Raw genomic sequence first — 24,693 nt, forward strand, 5'->3', positions numbered from 1 at the left:
TGAAGGGTTGTATCAAGCTAAAATTAGTATTTCTTCCATTCATACACGCCCCTGGGAAGAGAATGAATGGATTTGATATCTCTTATAGTAGGGCCCAATCTCCCTTTGATTGAACATGTCATACATTATGGTGGCCCCGCATCTTCTCTTGCATTCAAAAGCAAGTTCAATAGCAACTATCAATATTAAGGTGTAGTTTTGTCATGTAAAGCAATACAACCATCGGATCTAAAAAATATAAGCATTTAAGAGTAGAGGCTAAATAGATGTGGCCATCTTGTTAAAAATCTCTAAAAATAAAGTTCCAAATATTTTGGACCTTTGACATTTGAAATCAGCTTAGTAATATATTTTTCAAAGAGCAGTACAAACTCTACTTCCCCAAAAAATTAGGAATTTTCAATTCCGGGCATTTTTCATGCATTGTCCATTCATTACCGTTTCAAGCTCCAAATTTATGGGCCGCACATGTTGCGTACACGTGCCAAGTGTGGACACACGGGGAATATCACACGACCGGTGATCAAAGTACTGATTTATTTGTTTTCCATCAGCAGCATCTCATTTTCCATATCATCTCAACGCAACGTTAGGTGAGTCGACTCCCAATAAAATCGGAAGAAACAGACGGACATCGAGAGAGAGAGAGGGCGAGAGAGAGGACGCGGGGATAAAAGAGCAAAAAGACCTTTCGCGCTCGAACCATTCTCCTCTCCTTCCAACCCTCTCTTCTGCCATTTCCCGTACAAAACCCTTACAAAAGACTCCTCTCACCATCCACAGAAATCAACGCTCGCATTGAAATGGGGCAGCCCTCGATCCCTCCGACGATACCGTCGCCGCCCCAGCCACCGCTTCTCCCCGGAAGCCACCAGGTCCGATGCGCCGGCTGTCACTGTATCCTGACCGTCGCCGCTGGCCTCACCGAATTCAGCTGCCCCAAGTGCCAGCTCCCCCAGATGCTCCCCCCTGAGCTGATGCAGGCCCTGCCGCAGGTCCCCATGCAGGTCCCCGCGCAGGGTATCGATCCCACCAAGATCCAGCTCCCCTGCGCCCGTTGCAAGGCTATCCTCAATGTTCCCCACGGCCTTGCTCGCTTCGCCTGCCCGCAGTGCGGGATCGACCTCGCTGTTGACGTTTCCAAGCTCCAGCAACACTTCCCCACCCCACCGCCCTTCGTCCCTCCTGAAGAAGTCAATGAGGTTCTTCAAATTCCCATTTTCTCTCTCTCACTGTAATGTTAGATTTGCCTTTGCATGGTTCTTCTATTAAACTGTCATTGACCTGTGTAGCTCAATATAGAATTACTGATCTTTCTATTAAACTAATTCGCTTTTTCACGTGTGAATTGGCTTTCAAACATCCAGTTGATCGAGAGGAAAACAATATGAGTTAATGAAGTTTTGTATTAATTCATCATGAGGGAGTAGGACCTTCCAACTGTTGATGGGTTCTCTGAACTCCTAAGTAACCTAATTGCAATTTGAATTCCAAACCCTCAATATGAATACTGAGGGAGAAAATATAATTTGGTTTTACACCTTTTAGTCTGATAATTGCAATTCAATTCATGGTGCGCCAAACATGCATTTGATGAATGGGTGCACTTTGTAATTTTTGGATTCTATTATTTTTTGAAAGGTAAAAGAAAAAAAGAATTCAGAAATTACAAAGAACGAATTCCAGTTTCTGTTGTTTGTAATGTAATATCTGAAATGTGAGGATTTTATTATGAGGCAATTCTACTTGTAGCTTAGGCTGCATTTGGATGTAGGATACACTCGTCGATACAGTAACTATGTTGCACGGAAATGATTTAGGATTAACTAGTCCTGAATTGTCATCATGCGCATTTTTTTTTTCCTTCCAAAAAATGGTAATTGCATTTAAAGAAAGCCAAAAAAAGAAGAGAAAAAGGAACCAGACAGTGAACAATTATCCTGAGTAGATTACATCAAGCTAATGGCAACATTTATAAAATTTTAAATACACGCTTCCACTCTTCTTGTCCACAAATAAACCTTCTTTTCAGCTCTATGAAAAACCTTGATTGATGGTTCTGATTTATTAATGAAAATTATATTATTTCACTCCTTCCATATCGACCACGATATGTTACGGGCGCCATGTATTGGTTTGGCCAGTATTGGTTGATTTTTTTTTTTTTTTTGGTTTAAAGCCAAAGAATTAAGGAAAATATCAAGAAAAAAAGAGGAAAATGAGATATTCGAAAATTAGTTTATTTTATTTTGGACATGGAGATAATGGTGCATTAGACCATTCCTTGATAAGAATGTTGTTTGTTAGTTTAACCTGTTGAAAATCAACTAAATGGGCCCTAATTGAATGCAAATCAAGCATGATTTGGTTAATTAGGGCCCATTACATTTAAATAAAAAATTGAAAACATTAAAAAGAAAGTATAGGTTTACCATTCTTCTAATTTTTCTTATAATGGTTCACTTAGCTTCGATTTGTTGAATCCCACTCAAATCATTTGATCCCCAAATAAGTGTAGATCAAGCCTAGAATGATTTTCTAAGTTTCCTCTATGGATTAAATGGAAAAAAAAAAAAAGAAAGAAAGAAGAGGAAACATGAGTGAAATTTTGAAAAAGATTTCAAAATTGGGCCTTTATGGGCATGTTGGCTTGTATCGGCCTATATGGCCCAATTTTGAAGGGTAGGCCCATTTGGTCCCATATCATGTATTGTATCAAGCTAATACATATATGATACGGTTGTATCAACTGATATGATACCGATATTGAAAACTATGACTCCAACCACCACCACCGTCATCATTTAATCCTTATCCCAACAAATTGGGCTCAACTGCACAAATCCTGTTCCACCATGCCACTCTCGAAAATGTCACTTTCTCAGCATTCGTGAGAAGTCGTGGTGGAAGTTTGATGCTGGCCACGAACTTGATACAATCCCCATTTTTTTGGGATTGGGACCATGGTATGCCAAAATAGTTACGTAACTATTGTAATGCCGTTACATAACGGTAATTGTGGTAACCGTTACGCGTTGTGGGCTCGTAACGGTCCCGTAATGGATTTTTTTTTTTTTTCAAAAGAAAAAAAGAAAAAAAGAAAGGAAAGCCATAATGCAAGGGCAATGGTGGTGGCCTTTATGGCCACCATTACCATTATTTAATAGCTTGATTGGGACTGACAATGAGAGTGCAAAACTTCCACTAGTGTCCAACAGAGTGATAATACAACCATTAATTAATAATCATCATATTGCTGTTCCTAGGTTGGTTGGTTAGTACCTTATTTTTACCTGAAAGCTGCTACCCTTGGCAGACCTTGATATGACTGACCCTAGGTAGTTGAACACATCCCAAGTTGGCTCTCCACTGCATACAAAATTCTAAGATGACTTGACCATGAGTCTACTCTTTTTATCCAATTGCCAATGTGATTTGGAAATAAATGTCTACCGTTGAAATCTTCTTGTGCTCCATCTTGATGTTTATACGTCATTCTAACCGTTTATAAGGTCATTCCCACTGGGATGAATTGAAAATATAAAAAAAAAAAAAAAAAAAAAATGATACAAAACTTTTGTGGCCATAAGAATGTTTCAACAGTGGATGTCTAATCTCCACTGTTTCTGTAACGCCCCGAATTTTGTAACCTGAGTTTAATACTCGTTTATTCGAAATACCGAGTGTTAACATTTAAAGATAGCTAACATTTCACCATATAGGTGTGGTATGCAATCATAATTAGAAATATGTTGTATGGTGAGGCTACACCAAGGTGTCCCGTATCCGTTATGATACGGCCGTATCGACTGATACGTAACGTTAACGGCCGACACCGTTACGCGATACGGGGTTGAAACGGTCGTTACGGAATTCTGTGACCGTAACCCGTAACGGCTGTTACGGGCCTTTAAAAAAAGAAAGAAAAAAAGAAAGAAAAAAACTTACCTTTTTTCCTTTCTTTTCTTCTTCTTCTTCTTCTTCTTCTTCTCGGGCAGCTGTGGCTGCGGCCTTCTTTTTCTTTTTCTTTCTTCTTCTTCTTCTTCTTCTTCTTCTTCCTCTCTCTCTCTCTCTGTTCTTTCCTTCCTTCCCTCTTTTTTCTTTTCTCTCTTCTTTCCCTCTTTTTTCTTTTCGGTTTCTCTCTCTCTATCCCTTTATTTTTTATTTTTTATTTTTTTAATTTTTATTTGCAGGCGTACACCACACCATCTAGCTGCTGTAGGTATGTGTCACGCTAAGACGAGCGCTGACACTCCTTGAGCTCCGAGTTGTACGAACGGTTCAAAGGAGATCAAAGTTACATGGGCTCCACAGTGATGTATTTATTATATCTACACTGTTCATCTATTTTTAAATATCATTTTAGAGCATTACCCAAAAAATGAATCGTATCCAAAGATCGTCTGGACCACACCAAAAATAGTAGCGGAGATGATGATTTTCACCGTTTAACAATTCGTAGGCCCACCATAACATTTATTTTCCATCTAATCTGTTCATAAGGTCAAAAAGATCCGAATGAAGAGGAAAAACAAATTTCATATTGATCCAAACGTTCTGTGATCCCAAAAAGGGTTTCAATGGTAGACGTTTAATCCCCCACTGCTTTTTGCAGTGTGGTCCACTTGATAATTAAATTTGTATTATTTTTCGTGTCAAGCCTTAAGACGATCTCGTCAAATGAATGGACGGTTTAGATATAACACATACCTCATGATCAGACTCACAGGACTTACTGACGTCAATACACACAGGTACACCAGGCGGACTCTCTGGAGTTATGCAGCACGTTTTGTACACGTGCCGCGTGGCCCCACCATAATGTATATATTTTATCCATGCCGTCTATCCATTTTGCCATATCATTTTAGGTCATGATCCAAAAAATTAGTAAGATCCAAATCTCAGGTGGACCACACTATAGGAAACGGTGGTTATAGAATGCTCACCATTAAAAATTTCTTAGGGTCCACTGTAATGTTTATTTTTCATCTAACCTGTTAATTGGGTCACATTGACATGGATGAAGGGAAAACACACATGTCAGCTTGATTTAAAACTTTTGTAGCCCCCAATAAATTTTTAATGGTGGACGTTTAATTATTGTTGTTTCTAATGGTGCAGTCCACCTGAGCTTTGGATGTGCCTCATTTTTGGGCTCATGCCCTAAAATTATTTGGCAAAATGGATGGACGGTGTGGATATAACACATTCATCACGGGTGGGGCCCAAAAAACTTTGACACGTGTGCTGCACTTCACAATCCGAGTTCCGCCTAATTCGGGCCCTTAAAAAATTATACATGAGACATATATTAACTTAAAATTTACCAATTAAATTATGGACTGCAATTGCTAACTCACAATGCCAAAATCAAATTGTTGGAATAGTTTTAATTGTTAATTTGTAGACTTTTATTTTTTAAAATAAGGCTTTTTGATTTTTTTTTTTTTCATGATTCACTATCCAATAAATGTCCACCAATTCATAAGTGGGATAATGGCAATAAATTGCATGAATTTGAGGTTGATTTGGAGCATAGATTGGTCCTCCAAGTCAGCCCCAAATTGGCAACGCCATCTACCTGAATTTAATTTCGTTTTTTTAAAGAACTATTAGGAGAAATGATATCAAGTTGTTAAGTATATAAATTAGATATTTAGAAAATTAAATATATGAATTTTGTAGTCAAATTCAGGTTACCTGGTTAAAAAATTAATCAGACAGTCCGATACAACTTCTCACCAAAGAGTGGACCGTTACACCACCATAAACATGTTCCAATTTATAAATGAATGCACATTTGGAATGCTTGGAATATTCCGGATTTAATCCATATTTTTTCATATTTTTTTGGCAAAAAAATTTTGCACTGTTATGGGCCGTTACGCTCCCATATCGCCGCTGTTACACCCCTGTATCCATATTGGTATCGGAGGGCACCGTTACGCTAACCGATACCGATACGGGATACCTTGGGCTACACACACTCACAATGACGATGCTAGCTTGACAATTGAGACAAAGGTCCCATGTTTATCTATGTTGAAACCAAGGTGTGCTGTAATGGCTATTACATAACAATAACAATGGTAACCGTTTCGCATTATGTGGTTATAATGGTTAATGGCTGTTATGGAAAAAATGGTTTGCAATGCCCCCGTAGTGACTAGTGACCCATTATGCTCCTCGTAACAGTAACAATTCATTATGGGGCCGATACAGGTTTTTTATTTTTTATTTTTAAAGAAGTATCATAACTAAGTGACCAGAAGCGGGAACGAGAGTGGGAGCGGTGGAGCGCCGAATTTGCAAAGCTCCAAAGGTTTGGAGTGGGCATGGAGCTTACACATACACATTTGTAGAAAAAAAAGGCATAATATGCCTACAATCAACCTCTTCATTTAAAAACAGTCTCATAAAGTCACAAAAACAATCCATCCTATCAAGTACCAACTCATCTTTAAATGTATATCAATTTCATCATTTTAATTGTTCAAAAAACAAAAGAAATGAACTCAAAAAACAAAATGAGAAAGTAGAAGTGACACATCTATCCACACTTGGCCTTTTGCCATGTGCAATCTCTCGTCGCCTTTGTGCTTCCGTTGGAATGGATGATCCTTGAGTTTGAGCTTGAGGAGTTAAGTTAGATATTGCAATGCTAGAAGGTGGAGGCCGTGGAGCATCATGTGAAACTGCCTCATCATAAAGCAAAGCATACTCTCTTTCTTCAATAACTGCAATGTCATTTTCTCAATTATCATCGTTAACAAAAGTGTCCCAACTCTTATATGACCGCTCATAATCCTCCTTGTATCGTGTTAATAATCGATGGTTATAATGGACATAAGCCAAAGATTCTGCCCGATCAGAATTCATCCCGTTCCTCTTAATACTGTGGATATACCTGTAGGCACTCCATGACCTCTTTGCACATGAGGTGTTAACACTTTGAGACAAAACTTTAATTGCCAAACCATGAAGCTCAAGAGCACTGACACCATATAAATCCCACCATGATATTGCAGACATTGTCTCTCTATCTTTAATAGCTTCAGGATAAGAAAAGACACCCTTGTTGCTAACAAAATCACTAAGTTGTTGACAAACTGCGGATGCTTCACTTGGATCCCTTACAAGTTGATTCAAAGCACTTAAAAAAGATTGGTGAACATCAGTATTGACATTGGGCTTATTCCTCTTATCCCCCCCTAAAGTCAAACCTGCCAACCGAGAGTCTGAATAAAAATGTGTAAGAACACATGTAAGACTGTAAAGGAATAATCATCTTATCCCATTGTGCCATAACAAGATCTTTGACAACTTGATACATTTCATCATTATGAGATAATGCCACTTTAATACATCTTAACATCGTATTCATCCTTTGGAAAACTTCCCCAATCATAGCTCTATCTGAGTCACAAAATCGAATCATCTCCCAAATTGGCTCTGTGTCTTAACTTTGTTCCAAAAATCATAATCCAAAATAACTCTCTTTACCCCTTCATGCTCCAAATTCGACTTTGATTGACCTTTTTTGAGCTTCTCCCATTCCTCATTTAAATCCATATTGAATATGGCATTCTTCGCCTGCATAATACGCTCCAAAACTATAAAATGATGTCCAAATCTTGTCTTTTTAACTTGAATCATATCTAGCGTTGAAAATGTTCGAAATATGTGCAAAGCTGAACTATGTTTTTTTTAATGTATGTAACAATACCCTTTGCCCTCTCATAACTATCATCAACAAAAGCCAAGCTTGGATAATTGGATTTTGCAATATCCTTAATGAAGAGGATCAATGTACGAGCCATGCAACCAAACCAAAAAATATGAGGGTGTCTCTTCTCAATGATTGTTCGTGCAGTCTTACAAGTAGATGCATTATCAGTCAATGCTTGTACTACACTATATGTTCCCACATTTTCAATAGCTTTAAGTAAAAGCTCAGCTATAAATTCACCCGACTTCTCATCTCCAGATTAATCAACACCACTAATAAAAACTGCCATGCGTCTTGAAATTACCATTACATTGATTGAAGTTTGGTTTTTGATGTTTGTCCAACCATAAAAAACAATTGAAACCCCATATGTTGGCCATTGTTGCTTTATAGGCATTAGGGCATGCTCTACTTTAGTTTTCTCCTTATCAAGAGGTGATGTCCTTATCTTCTCTGCACATAGTGGCTTGTATCCTTTGAGTGCATCATTAATAGGCCTCACCATATCAACTAAAAAATGGGATTTTGCCACATTAAAAGGTATCTAATGCGGGGGTATTTTCACACCGAGCTCGAGTGGGGTGGCTTGTCGGATGCAGGGGCACACTTGGGGTGGGTGGCCCGCGGAACCTATGTGATTTGGGGCCCATGAGGAGGGTTCGGCTGAGGATCTAACCTATGCATTTGGGGCTTGGACTATGAGATAAAGGGATTAATTCGCCATGCTCTATCAGTTCGAGCTTTTAGGGCAAGTGGTTAATTGTCCTGCATTAAAGTGGTATTAGAGTGGAAGTTCTCATGTTCGAGATTCCTCACCGGTGGTGATTAATGCAGGGGTATTTTCACACCGGGTTCGAGTGGAGTGGCTTATGGGATGCAAGGGCACACTCCTAGTGGGCGGCTCTCGTGAGGCTAGTGGCTCGTGTGAGGTGGAACCCATGTAATTTGGGGCAAACGAGGAGGGTTTGGCTGACCCATGGATGTGGGGCCTAGGCTATGAGATAAAGGGATTAATTCGATATGCTCTATCAGTTCGAGCTTTTAGAGCAAGTGGTTAATTGTCCTTCATTAGTATCCCATTCGCGTAGAAACATCTTGCGATTACCTCATCCACGTCATTTCTAGAAGCCATTTTAAACATATCACAGATACTTTTCTTCCCATTATCTGCCATCATAGCTGGAGTTGTATTGCATATTGGTGGAATAATAGGAATAACTATTTTATGTTTACTGCCACCAAAAACTCTATTAGCATCTTCCCCTAGTTTTTTCATCTTCTACCTCTCTTCCTTATTTATTATTGGACATAATGCTATTCCACGTGCTTTTGTCCAGGTAATAACCTAATCAAGTGGGCTTTAATACGTGAATATGTTCCCCCGTATAAGCATCAGACTTGCAAACAAAATTACAAATCCATTTGCAAGCATTTCCATCTTTTTGATCTATGACAATAATTACATACCTTTTGAGGGGGGTCGTAGTTAGCACTTAAGAATCATCTTCAATTTCTTTTACAAATGAATTCTCCGCTGACATTGAATTCAGTCCCTCGTACCCATCCTCATCCATATTGATCATCTTACAAATTTGACATGCTGGCGATAAAAAAGTAGCATGTATTCGAAGTCTAATTTCCGAGTCATAAAAAAAGAGGAGAGAGAGAGAGAGAGAGAGAGAGAGAGAGAGAGAGAGAGAGAGGTACTTGTTATCAGTGTTCAAAATATCGGTATCTCGCAATGTATCGCAACCTTGGGATACAAATACGTAGTGGTTATCGCACGGGATATATCGTTTGTATCGCATAATTTATCGCACTTTTTGGGAAACATGGGGAAACATTGGCAAAATGGTTGAATTTTTTTATGAAACTTTAGGGATTATTTAAAAAGTCCTTAATTCACACTTTTAAATCATAAAATCTTAAAAAAGAAGTGCACATAATAAATTTCCTTTGTCTAAGGTCCTAAGTTATGCGTTATCTAATTGAACTAAGGTAAATATATTCAAATATGATGCATAACATTTATAAATGTATAAAGATATATATGAAAACATAACCAATGCATTCAAAAGCACAAGATATAGTGAAATTAGAAAACATACCTATCAATGATGTGTGTATTCAATATCCAACCCGACCATCCGTTTTTCCATATCATTTTAAGACATTATCCAAAAAATGAAGCAGATCCAATAATCAGGGGGACCATGCCATAAGAAACAATGGTGATTGACCATTAGTGGGCCACAAAAGTTTTGGATGAAGCTGATAATTGTTTTTTCCCTTCATTCAAACTTATATGGACTACGCAAGTGAAAACAATTGGAATTGATGCTATAATCCAAAACTTCTTGGAGCCACAAAAGGCTTTAATCAATTGATGCTATTGTAAAAAACAATAGGTCCCACCTGGATGCATGCACGGCATATCCGCATCGTCCATTTGTTTTGCAACCTGATTTGAGGGGTCGGCTTAAAAAATGAGGCAAATACAAATTGTATGTAGATGTGGACTACTCCACATGAAATAGTGGTTATTGACCATTAAAAAAATTTATGGTCCACAAAATTTTTTGGATCAAGCTGATATTTGTTTTTTTTTTCCTTTCATCCAAGCCTATGTTAACTTATCAACTGGTTGGATGGTCTTGATCCAAATATTAAATTTTTTGGGGCTACAAAATTTTTGGATCAAGTTAATATTTATGCTTTCCCATCCAGGTTTGTCAAACATTACGAATGGATTGGATGACAAATAAACCTTACGGTGGGCTCTAAGAAGCTTATTAGTGGATATTATTGCTATCACGGTTTCTTGTGGTGTGGTATACTTGAGCTTTACATCTGTCTCATTTTTTGGGCTCATGCCTTAAAATGACCTCTGAAAATGGATGGAACGGTGTGGATTGGCTGGTGTACCACGCACCAGCAACCAGACCAGTGTGGGTACGTGTCGTGCAAAGATGAGCGTTAACGCTCCAGCGAGCTCGGGTTGTACAAACAGTTAAAGGAGATCAAAGTTACATGGGCCCCACAATAATGTATTTATTATATCCACACCGTTCATCCATTTGGAGAGATTATTTTAGATCATGAGCCCAAAAATGAGTCATATGCAAAGCTCAAGTGGACCACACCACAAATAGCAATGAGACAATGATTCTTACTATTAAAATATTTGTAGGGCCCACCATGACGTTTATTTTCCATCCAATCTGTTCACGAGGTCACAAAGACCTGGATGAAGAGGAAAAACAAATAGCATATTGATCCAAAGCTTTTGTGACCCCCAAAAGGGTTTCAATGGTCGACGTTCAATCTCCCACTGCTTTTTTCAGTGTGGTCCACTTGATCCTTGGATTTGTCTTATTTTTTGACTCAAGACTTATGCGAGTACACCAAATGGACTAACGGTTTGGATATAACATATACCTCATGATGGGACCCACAGAACTTGGTGACGTCAACACACCATCCAAGTCTGTGGTGTGTGGTACACCAGCCCATCTGCTTCCTGTAAGAGCAGCTCGAGGCCTTTTTTTCGAAGCAGAGAGGGTTCCGGAATGCCGGAACCCTAAACTCTCTCCCAAATTTCTGTTTTTTTTTTTCTTCAGATTTTGCCAAGGAATTCTCCGGATTTCACGGAGGATTGGTCGGATTTTGCCCAAATCTCTCCCGATTTCCCGATTTCTCTAAATTTCGACGGATTTCGCCTCCTAAATCAGAGATTTTGTTTGTGCTAACCTAACGCTTCGATTCAAATGGCCCATCAAACGCAGCTTCGATCAGGGATCTCCTCTACAGGTACCGAAATCTACCTGTTGAAAGTTTTTATTTTTTCTCTTTTTATTTTTATTTTTTCATTTTTTTTCAGATAATGATGATGTCCCAAAATCCCGGAGTTGGCTATATTAGCCCAGCTGTTGTTTTTACACCAAATTTATTGAAAAAATAAATAAAATCCTGATAAAATGATAGTATCGTTGATATCACATGATATTTAGGATGATATTAAGCGATGTTGAACGATATTTGGCGATATCATGCGATATATCGATCAATACAAAGTATTCTGTAAATTTTTTCAATTTTTTAGTATCTTCAGAAGGGTTTTGTATTGTTGGGCTGCGATACCGATAATATCGGCCGATAGTATCGATATTTCGAACGCTGCCTGTTATGGGTGAAAATAGACTGACCAAGTGGACCTATATGAGAGAGAACACAAAGCACAAGTAAAGGAGGTTGGATAAGAGCTCGACCTTGACAACCGAGCATGACCTCCACGACCATCTCGAGCATCAACTACTAGGACTGGGTTTGACTCTAATCGACATCTTGATATTGCGACCAACGAATGACTGTAAGTATTGACTCGACCTGCTTCGAAGAAAGGCTTGACCACGATCGACAGTTCAGCCCGGTTTATAGGACCTCGGCCAATCCGACCTAGTGGTTGGCCTTGATCATCTACCGCGATCTCCTCGGAAGTCGACCACAGGGAGATCTCCTTTTGATATAGGGAGGATTAGTCCTTGAGATCTTTGTTGAGAATCAAGTCGAGGATAACACCTTGAGTTCTGGAGACGATCCCCTTTATGATAAACAATTGAATGACAGATTCATTGCCATGTACGTAACTAGCACTAAACGACTATAAATAAGCAGCACGCCTACGGAGAAAGGTATACACTAAAAGCTCTAAAGTTCTATTAGACCCGGATTCCCTACCCTAACTTAGGCATCGAAGGGTCCCTTACTGTTGCCAGGGTCTTCATCGTTGTTTGCTTTTGCAAGTGTGTAGCGGTCTAGTGAGGACGTCCATATTACAACATCAACAATACCTATTGTTGATGTGAGAAGAGGAAGAGTGGAAGACCAAGAGACATGAGAGAGAGAGAGAGAGAGAGAGAGAGAGAGAGAGAGAGAGAGAGAGAGAGAGAGAGAGAGTAGCAAATTGAGCGACTTAGACTCTTGGAGACGATTGAGATTCTATTGTTACGATAATGATAAAATTGCCCTCATTTCTATTAAAAAACAGGGGGTAAATAAGGTAAAAAATGAATTGCGGTTCCACTATTCACAGATCGTGGTTCCACTATTCACGAACCGCGGTTCGCGAACGGTTCCGTGCTTGAACTGGCAAACCGCGGTTTGCAAAAGCTTGCGACAAAACTAGTAAGCCTAAGATTTTCTAGCTCCTCGTCCTCCTCCTTAGGAGAGTCAAAAAGTATAAAGCCAATGGTCACCCCTTTATTTATCTAACACTCATCATAAAAGTCATCAAAGGTGAGCAATATGTCTTTCTTTAGTACATCCCCACAAGCCTTGTGAAAAAGCCATGGTCAAATGAGGCTACACTCAGAATGACGATTCTAGCTTGATGATTGAGACAAAGGTCCCGTGCTTGACTTCGCATTGGCTGATAAGTATAGGTTTTGGAGGTGATCGATATGGTACATTGAAACTGATTTTTAATCCTTAGTTGTGATTCTTGAATTCACTCGGATTTGGATTCGGTACCTTACATGCTACTAGTATAGTAAATTAGTTACCCAACTAGTCTTGAATTCCCTTTGTGAGGTTCTGATGTTGGCACAATAGTATTTGGCCGAACCTTACCTTTGACAACGTAATATTTAAGTGATGTTCAAAGAATATTCGAGTTAAATGGCTCTAATATGTGTCTTGGTGCCTTTTCTTCTAATTTCATTCCTTGCCTATGCTCTTGAAGGGACGTTAAGGGCTTGTCTGGAATGCAGGATTAGGTAGTATTGCATTGCATTAGGTGGGATATCAATTCTGTTTGGCGTTAGGAATCCGATAGGAAGGATTGGATTAATGCAAGTATTTGACCTTCTAATCCCAACAAGAGATACGGTGGGATTTTTGGTGAATTTCGAAATTCACTACATCTGTGGGACCCACGTTAATGCATATGTTTTATCCACGTCGTCCATCCATATACGCTCGTTACATGTGACACTCGAGTTGCATATTAATATAGGTGACTGGCATCAGTTGTGAAATCTGGTCCATTGATTATAAATCCAGTGTCCACCAAACGCTGGTTTTACGTAATATAGTGTTTTTTTCCCGAAGGAAGAATTCGATCCCAAATGTGTGATTGGATGGTCAAAATACGATGGTATTTTTAGACATGTAATCATTCTGTAAAAGTGGTGTTAATTCCATCTAATGCAATGCATCTTTCCAGACAAGCCCTAAAGCTTCCAACGTTAACCCATCCATTGAGAAAAATCTCAAGGTAGACTTACTTGAAGAGCATTGTTGCCAAGCAATGATCACATAATGTCTTGTACCACTCTCAGCCACAAAATTGCGAGTCCAGATTATGGACTAGAAGAACATGGCTATTGAGTATCCAAACATAATGTTTCTAACAATTTCCAGCCATGGCTACTTGCTTGACTTATTGCAAATTTTTGACTTGGACAAATCCGCTTGGTGACTTGCGCAAATCACGATTTTTTCATACCTGGCAAATAAGAACACATGGGTGAAAAGAAGAAAAGCAGAAAAATGTTTATGCCCTTTCTCTCTTCCTTCTTACTTTCATAACAAAAATGAATATCAACCTTAGTTGCAAGGTTCTTAGCTAGGTGCTGCTCCCGCTTTGAACCACGCTTTGGATTTGCGCTCCTGCTCCTGTTTTCTACCTTTTTATACTTGAAAAATTTTGAAATGGATGCTTACCTGCTACCAAACCTTAATCTATTGCGGCTTCCCTTCACGCTTCATGTGACTAAAATATTAACTCCTAAATCTTTATTTATTTTTTCCTTTATTCTCTTCTCCCTTCTCCTTTGTCATTGCCAATGGAAGCCCTAAACCAATAGCATATAAAACCCTAAATCTAGTATTTGTGGTTTCTTTTCAATTAGGATAAACAGTATTTCCATACACCCAAATAGAACTTGCTGGTCTGTTACTCATGTCATTGCTGGAATTTTCGTACCTTGTTGATCACTATCAAAGTTGCAGGAGTTGTTGTCATATTATCAATTCTTGGTGGAGTTTTCTTATATTAATTAATTTCTGAGAAGCTTTTTGAATTCCTTAACTCAATGAGTCACCGTTCAGCATGTTTGACTGAATTTTGTTGGGTTTTTGCAACATAATAAAAATGACATGATATGTCTTAACTTGGGAGAGTCACAAAGTCACGTGTAAACTTGGCAAATTTTTTTTTTTTTTTTTTTTTGGATAGGACAAGTCTTTGATTTTTCGACTCAGTTTTATCCTAAAGGAGGTTAACATGTGTGAGTCAATTGGCCCCTACAAAGATGTTGAAGAGGAGATTTTGGCCCATCAATCGGCCCTACAAGAAGTCCATTTGCTGTATCTTCAAAAGCATTGGAGCCCAAACGAAGGAAAATTTTGAAATTCATGAGGCTCCAAAATTTAGTTTTTTGATGGATTGAGTCTCTTCTCGAGCTTGGTAGAGCGGGAGGCATGTGGAAGAGGAAAGATCAACCATCGGGAAGCACTAACTCAAGTGTGGGAGCTAATCCTAAAGCGATTAGGATTGCAGCGTGATGTGATTCAACGTTAGGAGAATCGATTGGGGGAGACGAGGACGATGATGGGATTCAGTCGGATGGTGAAGATTGGGAGCAGGTGAGAAAGAAAAAACCAACCCACGACAGAAAGATAGGGAGTGGAAAATCCCTGGCTAACTACCCAACTCTCTTCGTTGAGGGTTTCCCACAAGGATGGCTGCCTATCAACTTTTCTAGGGTGTTTGGCAGGGCAGGGGTAGTGATGGATGTAGTCTTACCAAGGGATAGACATACAGGAGAAGGCATGGGATTCACATTTCTTTGGATGAGTTCTAAGGGGGAGCGTGCCAGAGCGGTGAAGCTGTTGCATGGAGAGAGCTTCAGGGGCAAGAAGCTTTTGGTTTAGAGGGCAAGATTCGGACCTAAGCATAGCAGTAATGTAAGGAAATTGACTCCTGTAGTCGAGATTCTGATTGGTGTGAGGAAGGTTGCAGCAGAGGAGACAGAATGAAACTCGAGCCAACAACCCCTTCTCGAGATAGGTCAAGGGCCCTCTTACATGTCTTGGGTAAGAATCACTCGGCTGGATGCTATGGCGGTGATCCATCGATTCCGATAGAGAAGCATGCGGTGGAAGAAAAGAGATTTTCAGTGGAGTGCTTGGGGGATCAACGGGTGGTTCACTTGAATCAGGAAGTGATATCAAAAGCCTGGGAAGCGCTGGCTCATTCTGTAGCCAAAGAAGGGGCGAGTACTCCTCATATTAAGGAATGGCTTGATGAATCATGCAGATTGAGGCTGGATGCATGCACTATTAAACCCATTCACTTCAATGAAGTCTAGATATCCTTGTGTTAAGACGTAAGAGTGGACCTTCTGGTGATGGCAAGCGCGCTTCATACAGATGGCTCCATCCTTTGAATCCATAGATGGGAGGAATATTCAATATTTGGGCATGAAGAGGAGTGGATATTCATCCAGGGGATTTCGATAGAACTTTGTTTTGCAGACCTTTATACAACTATTGTGGCCTGTCTGGGCGAAGTTTTGTTTTGCAGACCTTTATACAGCTACTGTGTCCTGTCTGGGCGACGTGGTGATGCTAGATCCTCTAACGGAGAATGGGGGAGAAATGGGAGTGGCTAGAATTCGGATTGGAAGGAAGAAGAACCAGGTAGTTTTGGACACAATTTTAACGTTTATCGGTGATAGGAAGATAGTAATGTAGGTGTAGCTGGAAAGTTTGGAAGGAACTCAGCTCAGATGGGGAGCGTATTGGAAGATGCGAGAGGTGGGAAGGGAGCAAGGTCACAATGATTTTTGACCTTCCGAAGTTGAAGGTGCACAATCGTAATGTGCACCTGGAGCACTGGTTCCTCGATGGGGACATGTGTGCCATCAGGATCGAAGGCCGGACGATAGATGGAGCTCGATTGCATGCGATGGAGACATGCGGCAATGGGTGTGTTGCGGGAGCACAGGTCGAAAGTCTTTTAGCGCCAAAGCAGATTTTTTGAAGAGGCATGGATCCTGAACCTAATCCAAGCATGTTGACTCAGTTCGAGCTTTTGGTTTCTCCTTCCGAATTGGAGGACGAGTGTTGATGGCGGGACGTGTCGGTTGATCAGGCGGTCGAGCTGTCCAGCTCTTGATGCGGTCGATAGCGAGGCATGAGATTGTGACACGTGGTACAGTGTATGCACGCCATTTGCCCTTGGAAATGATCAAGCCTCCTGCGTGAAACATGCATCCAGGCCTTTGATCGCGTGGTCGCCAAGGGACAATAATTTGAAGCGCGTGGCTTCATTTAAGTTGCTCACACGGATTCCAAATCTATTTATGTGCAACCCAGCCTCGATTTTTTAGAAAGGTCTTCTTATCTAGCTCTCGAGGCGATACTGTGCGAAGCCGACCAAGAAGAAATGGGGCTTCAGGAGTCTTTAGAGGGGTCTGAATCCGAATCGCTCGTGTAGGACAATGATCGCGGCTCAATTGAAATCGGATTGATAGGTGACTTCGAAGATGCGCAAGATGCAAACTTTGATGCGGAATCCGAACCTCGTCTCTCAGGTGTCGGAGAATCGGGAGGGATCTTGGTGGAAGTGCAATCTCTTCAAGAAAATCTCTTGGAGGGACCTTTATAATGGGGCAGATCGGAAGATAGGCTTGAAGACCTCTCTTTTAAAGGGAAGATCTTTGAAGAACAATTCCATTGGACTATAGACATTACTTTTTGTGTTTTTTTTTTTTTTTTTTTTTTTTTTTTTTTTTTTATATATATATATTTTTTTGGGATGATGTGAGGACGTCATGATTTCTACCGACTTGTTCAGTCTAACACCATGTAGCGATGTCTTTCCAGGCAGAAAATGAAGACCAGGACGTCTCCCAAAGGCTGGAGAGAGCTGATGAATTTGGAAAGTTCTATTAACTATGAATCTTCTTGCGAAGGTAACTGGCAAAAAAAGGGCAAGATTGGGGATTCAAGGTGATTAATGATTATATTGCCTTAGAATGTTCGAGGGTTGGGGAGCTGCGCAAAAAGGGCTCAGATTAGGCAGCTTTGCAAGAAGACAAGCAAATATCATTGCAATTCAAAAACCAAATTGCAATCAGTTGATAGAGGTACGCTTCGATTTATCCGGGGTATTAGAAATGCTGATTGGGTTACTTTTGATGCGTCGTGGTCTGCGGGGGGGATTCTGGTTGCTTGGAGATGCGACGTCTGGCAGAAGAAAGATGCCTTTTCCGGTTCTTTGTTTGTTTCTGTTCTCTTTTGCGATCAATCGTCATGATTCAAATGGGGTTTCTCCGCTTTTTATGGTTTGTGCAGAGAGGGTTTGAGAGATCTTTTTTGGGCTAAGCTGGATGCCATTAAATAGAAATGGTCGTATCCTTGGTGCATTTGGGGGGACTTTAATGTGGTCAGGTTCTCTTTCGAAATATTGAATGTGGAGAGGGTGATCTCGTCTATGGTCAACTTTTCAGATTGGGTTGGGTGTAATGAGATGGTGGACCCTCCTCGGGGTCTCCCTAGAGTTGCATCGGATCATCGTTCGGTTATCCTTGAAGTTACTGAAGAAAATTGGGGTCCCAAACCCTTTAGGTTTGAGGCGGCATGGCTGGAAATTGATGGATTTCAGTAGACTATGGAAGATTGGTGGACTTCTTTCCAAGTCGACGAATATTTAGGGTTCAAATTTGTAGAAAGCTTTAAATGATCTCGGTGTGAGGGAAGGAGTTTGATAGTATGGCCAATCAAATTCATGAGTTTGATTTGCGACAAGAAGAGGGGAAACTTTCTCCAAAAGATAGTTAGAAGTGGGAAGATCTGTTGTTAGCTTTAGCGAGTTGGGCCAAGGAGGAAGAAATTAAGTGACGCTACATATCGAGGGCAGTTTGGCTTAAAGCTGGTGATAAAAATGCATGTTTCTTCCATTGCATTGCTAGTGCTAGAGTTTGGGCTAACAGGATTTCATCTCTTGTGGTTGATGATGCTCCTACTTCGAATAAGGGTAATATTTGCAATGCTATTGTCAACTTTTATAATTCTCTTCTTTCGGAGGTTCAATGGGTTAGGCCTTCATTAGACAATCTCCATTTTAACTCAATCTCTATTAATGATGCGTTTGAGCTAGAGAAGTTGCTCTCGGAAGAAAAGGTGAAAGCAATTCTTGGTTTGATGTGTGGGGATAAGCGCCTGGCCCTGACGGATTTCCTATTCTTTTCTTTCAGAGATTTTCGAGTATTGCGAAGAAGGTGGAGTTTTGGGAAAGGAGTTGTCTTTCAGTTGAGATGGGAGCTTCCTTCATCGCGCTTATCCCCAAAGTGGAAGGGGTGGAAAACCTTGAAAGATTTTAAGGCCGATTTGCCTCATTGGGAGCCCTTACAAGATTCTTGCTTCTAGATTTAGAGTCGCATTATCCGATGTCATTTATGAAAACCAAGGAGCTTTTGTGGCAGGAAGGCAAATCCTAGATAGTGCCTTGGTGGCTCATGAATGTATCGACTCTAGATGCAAGGACAAGAAATCAGTTTTGGTTTGCAAGTTGGATATAGAAAAGGCTTATGATCATGTGAACTGGGATTTTGTAGATTATATGCTTGAAAAGTTGGGTTTTGGTACCCCTGCAGAAAGGGGGGGGGGGGGGGAGGGGTGGGGGGAGGCTGCATCAAGGGGATCCACTTTGGCCTTACTTATTTGTGGTGGTGGTGGAGGATCTCAATGGTATGCCTGATTAGGGTTGTTTAGAGGATTTGATATCCCTGGGGTCGATAGACAAATTTCTCATTTTCAGTATGCTGACGACACGCTTCTGTTTTGTGAGGCTAAGGATGACTCGGTGGATAATCTATGAAAAAATCTTGTTTGTTTTAAAGCTATTTTGAGGCTGAAAATTAATGTAAATAAGTTTGAAATGCTTCGGGTGAATGTTGATGGATCCGATCTTGTTCGCTTCACTGAGATCCTTCGGTGCAAGACTGGAGCCTTTCCCTCTTCATATTTAGGGCTGTCGTTATGCATTGGAAAATTGTTGAAACACCTCTGGGGTAAGGTGATTGAAAGAATTGAAAGGAAGTCGGCAACATGGAGACGTCATTACATCTCCATCGGGGGTCGGTTAACTCTCTTAAAGACAACGTTCTCAAACATGCCTAACTATTTTCTATCATTATTTAAGTGTCCCAATTCAGTGCTAGATAAGCTAGGTAAGTTGAGAAGGACATTCTTATGGGAAAGGTGACAATGCTAAAAGGAAGTTTCGTCTTTTGTGGTGGGACGAGGTTTGTAAACCGCTTGATGAGGGCAGGGCTAGCATTAAACCGTTGGGGTAGGCAAATTAGGGAAGGTCTTTTGGCGGTTTGTTGGGTGCTTTGGGGTGCGCGGAATTAGAGCTGGGCATCGGTCCGGATCGGATCGGATTGGGCCTAACTTAGTCTGATCTGAAATTCCAATAGTCTAACCTGAACTCGATCCGATTTGAGACTAAGTCCGGGTCACCTGACTCGGACCGATCCGATGCTTGATTGACTTGACCCGAACCGAGTCCAACTCGGTCAGAGAAAGTCGGATCGGGTTGGGTACGATTCGGATTGTTTGATATGGTGTGGTTCACTTCAGTCTTCAATATATTGTGCTTTTGTGTTCAATGCCTAAAATGATATGTCAAAATGGATGAACGGCTTAGATAAAACATATACATCAAGGTGGGCCTCACATGACTATGAAAGAAGTGTATCGCGTTTTCTCTGGACGTATTATGTTGACGTGTCGTGCATTGACTTTCTTTTCACGCAAGTCTGTGACTTGCTGTATTGAGGTTAGCAAGTTCTATGGGTCTGATGGTGGGGTATGTGTTATATCCAAACCGTACATTCATTTAGCGAGCTCGTCTTAAGGCTTGAGACTAAAAATAAGACAGATCTAACTATCATGTGGACCACACAAATTGTTTAACGGTGAAAATCATTCTCTACTGCTATTTGTGGTGTGGTCCAGATGATCTTTGGATATTATTCATTTTTTGGACAATGCTCTATAATGGTCTTTAAAAATATATGAACGATGTAGATATAATAAATACATCACTGTGGGGCCCATGTAACTTTGATATCCTTTGAACCGTTCGTACAACTCGGAGCTCGAGGAGCGTCAGTGCTCGTCTTGGCATGACACGTACCTACAGCTAGCGCCTACAGCCAGCTACATAGCTGTGTGCGGTACACCAGCAAATCCACTTGTCATTGTACACAGTAAACTCTGTTGGGGCCCACCTTGAATGCATGTGATTTATCCACGCTGTCCATTCGTTTTTGCAGATCATTTTAGTGGTTGAACCCAAAATTGATGCATATCCAAAGCTCAAGCGGACCACACCACAGGAAAAAGTAGAAAGATCAATTAGAACTACTCCGGATCGGGTAGGATTGGATCGGTCCAGATTCATTCGGATCGGGTTTTCGGGTCGGGTCGGGTCGGATCAGGGCCGATCCGAACTCGACCCGAAAAGATTTCAGATCTGGATGGGGCTACCCGATCCGCACCGATCCAGACCGTCGGTTCGGTTCTGATCGGGTCAGATCAGGTCTGATCGGGTCAGATCCACTGAATCGGGTCTGTTTTGCCCAGCTCTACGTGGAATGGCCGTTGCTTTCGAAATGAGAATGTTTATATAAGGGAGGTTGTGAGTAAAGTTAAGCATTTAATGTCTAGCTAGGCAATTTTTGTTGAGTTCGGCCCTGATGGCTCTCTCTCTTGATTTTGGCTGGGTGTTGTTTTCTTTGTCCTCTTTTGCAGCATTTTAATAAAATTGTTGTTATCTTTCCATTTTTTTAAAAAAGTTCTCTCTCTAAAAGAAAGAAAAAAAAAAAACGTGTGAGTCATGTTTTGACCTGGTGAATTTTCTAACCTTGCTACCATGGAACTGTAAGCAATGTTTTGTGTTTTGGTATCACATTAGGTATCACTCTTGGGATACAGAAAGATCATAGGAAACATTAGTAACATCACAAGACTTGTAGTCTAAGAGGAACATTGGAGAAACTTAAGGAAAATGATGGAAGTTTTCAATGAAACTTCAATAAAAGATACATGATTACACACTTAGACCTCAAAACATTACAGAATGTTGGGATGCACATATTTACATACTTGTGAGCAGTGTTTGAAATATTGGTATCGCACAATGTATCGCACCCTTGGGATACAGATACGTATCGGTTATCGCACGGGATATATCGTTTGTATCGCATAGTTTATCAAACTTTTTGGGAAACATGGGGAAACATTGGGAAAATGGTTGAATTTTTTAATGAAATTTTGGGGATTGTTAAAAAGGCTCTTAATACACACTTTTAAATCATAACATCTCAAAAAAAGATGCACACAATAAATTTCCTTTGTATAGGGTCCTAAGTTATGCGATGTTTAACTGAACTAACGCAGCTATATTTAAATTGAATGCATGATATTTATAAATATATCATAGTCATGTATGAAAACAAAACTAATTCACTGGTGTGGCCCATAATATGAACATATCAACAAGTCGGATGGAAAGTAAAGGACATGGTGGACCCTGAAGTGACGCACCAAGTTCTGTGGGGCCCACCATAATGTATGTGTTATATCCACACCATCCATCCATTTAGAGATATCATTTTAGGCCATGAGAAAAAGAATGATTAAGATCCAAAGCTCAAGTGGACCCCACCACAGAAAATAGTGGAGAGAGTGACGCACACCATTAAAAATTTGTAAGGGCCATAGAACTTGGTGTGTCACTTCAGTAGCCCGTCTGGCTACGCAACCCGTCAGTATGGCGCGCGCGGGGATACAGATTGGCTACTCCCCTGACACCCCCCTCATGGCTGGTGGTTGGTGCTCTGTGGGCCCCAACATAATATATTTGTTTCATCCATTCCGTTCATCCATTTCTACGGATCATTTTAGGAATGACAAAGAGAATAATAGGGATGCAAATCGCAGGTGGACCACACCAAAGGAAAACAATAATGATTGGATATCCACCATTAAAATCCTCCTAAGGCCCACTGTACTGTTTATTTTACATCCAATCTGTTGATTGGGTCTTAAAGACCCAGATGAAGGGAAAAAATAAATATCAGGTTGATCCAAAGCTTTTATGGCTCCCAAAACATTTTTAATGGTTAACGTTCATTCAACATTGTTTCCTGTAATGTGGTCCACTTGAGTAGTGTAATGGTTCAATTTTGGGCTGAACACCTAAAATGATCAGTAAAAACGGATGCACGGCGTGGATAAACCACGTGTAATCACGGTGGGCCCAGTAGAGTTTACTCAGTAAGATAACTGACGGGCGAATTCAGATTGCGTATTGAGTTACTCAGTAAACTTAGTTGGGCATGCTGTGAATGTGTGTGGGTTATCCACGCCGTCCATCCGTTTTTCCAGCTCATTTTATTGGTTGAATAGAAAATTTAAGAAAGCCCAAAGCTCAAGTGTGCCACACCACAGTAAAAAGTGGGAATAATGACTTCCACCGTTGAAATCTTGGTAGTGCCTGCAGTGATGTTTATTTGTCATCCAACCATTTCATAATATCACACAGATATGGATGAAGGGAAAAAACAAATAACAGATTGATCCAAAACTTCTGTGGCCCTAAGAAATTTTCGACGGTAGATTTTCAATTCACACTGTTTCCCGTGGTGAGGTCCACTTGAGATTTAGATATACTTTATTTTTGGGCTAGAGCCCTCAAATTATCTTTTAAAATGGATGGACGGAGTAGATAACATCTGTAAATCATGGTGGACCCCACAGAGTTTACTCAGTACCCTTAGCGTGCTGAGTTACTCGCTACGCAATCCGCGTCCCTGACGGGCCACAAGACGTCACCAAGTTACGTGGGTCTCATTATGATGTATGTTTTCTATCTACACCGTACATACATTTGAAGAGATCATTTTATAGCATGAGCCAAAAAATGGGTCAGATCCAGAACTCGAGTGGACCCCACCGTAGAAAACAGTAGAGAAAGGTTTCAACAGTGGAAATAAGTATCACCACTGTTTCCTATGGTATGATCTTATATTCTTCTAAAATTTGGGATCAACCCTTAAATTAGATGGGAAAGCGTATGGAGGGTGCAGATGGACCACATACATAAAAGGTGGGCCCAAGTAAGTTTACTGAGTACGATAAAACTGTACTGAGTAATGCACCACGACAACCTTTACCCCATCCGCCGAAGCGGATTGCGCACCGTGTACTGAGTAAACTCTGTGGGGCCCATTGTCATTCATGCATTTTATCAAATCCATCCATCCGTTTTATCATATAATTTCAGGGATTTAAACGAAAAATTAATCATATCCAAAGCTCAATGGACCACACCACCTGAAACAGTTTGAATTGCAGTCTACCGTTGAAAAGTTCATGGGGGCCCACAGAAGTTTTAGATCAAGATAATATTTGTCTTTTGCATTCATCCATGTCTTTGTGATATTATGAACAGTTTGGATGACAAATAAACATCATTGGGGGCTTATAAATATTTCAACGGTGGAAATCAATACTTCCACTGTTTCCTTTGGTACGCTCAACTTGAGATTTTGATATACTTTATTTTTGGGCTCAACCCCTAAAATGATCTGGAAAAACGGATAGACGGCGTGGATGAACTAACAAACCCCACAATGGGCCCTACAGAGTTTACTCAGTATGATAAGAGCGCACGGAGTAACTCATTACGCAATCCTTTTTCCCCATCCGCGCCACGCCCCTCTTTCGCCTTCCCTCTCCATTTTCACCGCCATCCACGCAGTTCGATCCGAGTCTTTCACGCACGCAAGCTCTCGTCCCCTTCAATCTTGTTCCGGAAGGAACGGTTTATTGGGCCTGATTCTTCGCCGGAATCTCCGAGAAAGAGGGAAGTTGAAGAAAAT

At 40.5% G+C, this 24,693-nt stretch overlaps 1 protein-coding gene across 2 annotated transcripts in view; it reads left to right on the forward strand.

The window, feature by feature from the left end:
- Window positions 1-580: 580 nt before the first annotated feature.
- Window positions 581-24,693, forward strand: part of LOC131221176 (protein FORGETTER 1) — a 171,253-nt gene continuing 147,140 nt past the window's right edge. The window contains exon 1 of one of the 2 annotated variants that reach the window (XM_058216344.1): window positions 581-1,202. In XM_058216344.1, the coding sequence (XP_058072327.1) occupies window positions 804-1,202 (399 nt within the window). In that variant the 5' untranslated portion in view covers window positions 581-803. The remainder of the gene's footprint in view (window positions 1,203-24,693) is intronic. The other variant, XM_058216343.1, reaches the window with a different exon arrangement.

Source organism: Magnolia sinica, chromosome 12 (genome assembly GCF_029962835.1).
Source record: "Magnolia sinica isolate HGM2019 chromosome 12, MsV1, whole genome shotgun sequence".
NCBI lineage: Eukaryota > Viridiplantae > Streptophyta > Magnoliopsida > Magnoliales > Magnoliaceae > Magnolia > Magnolia sinica.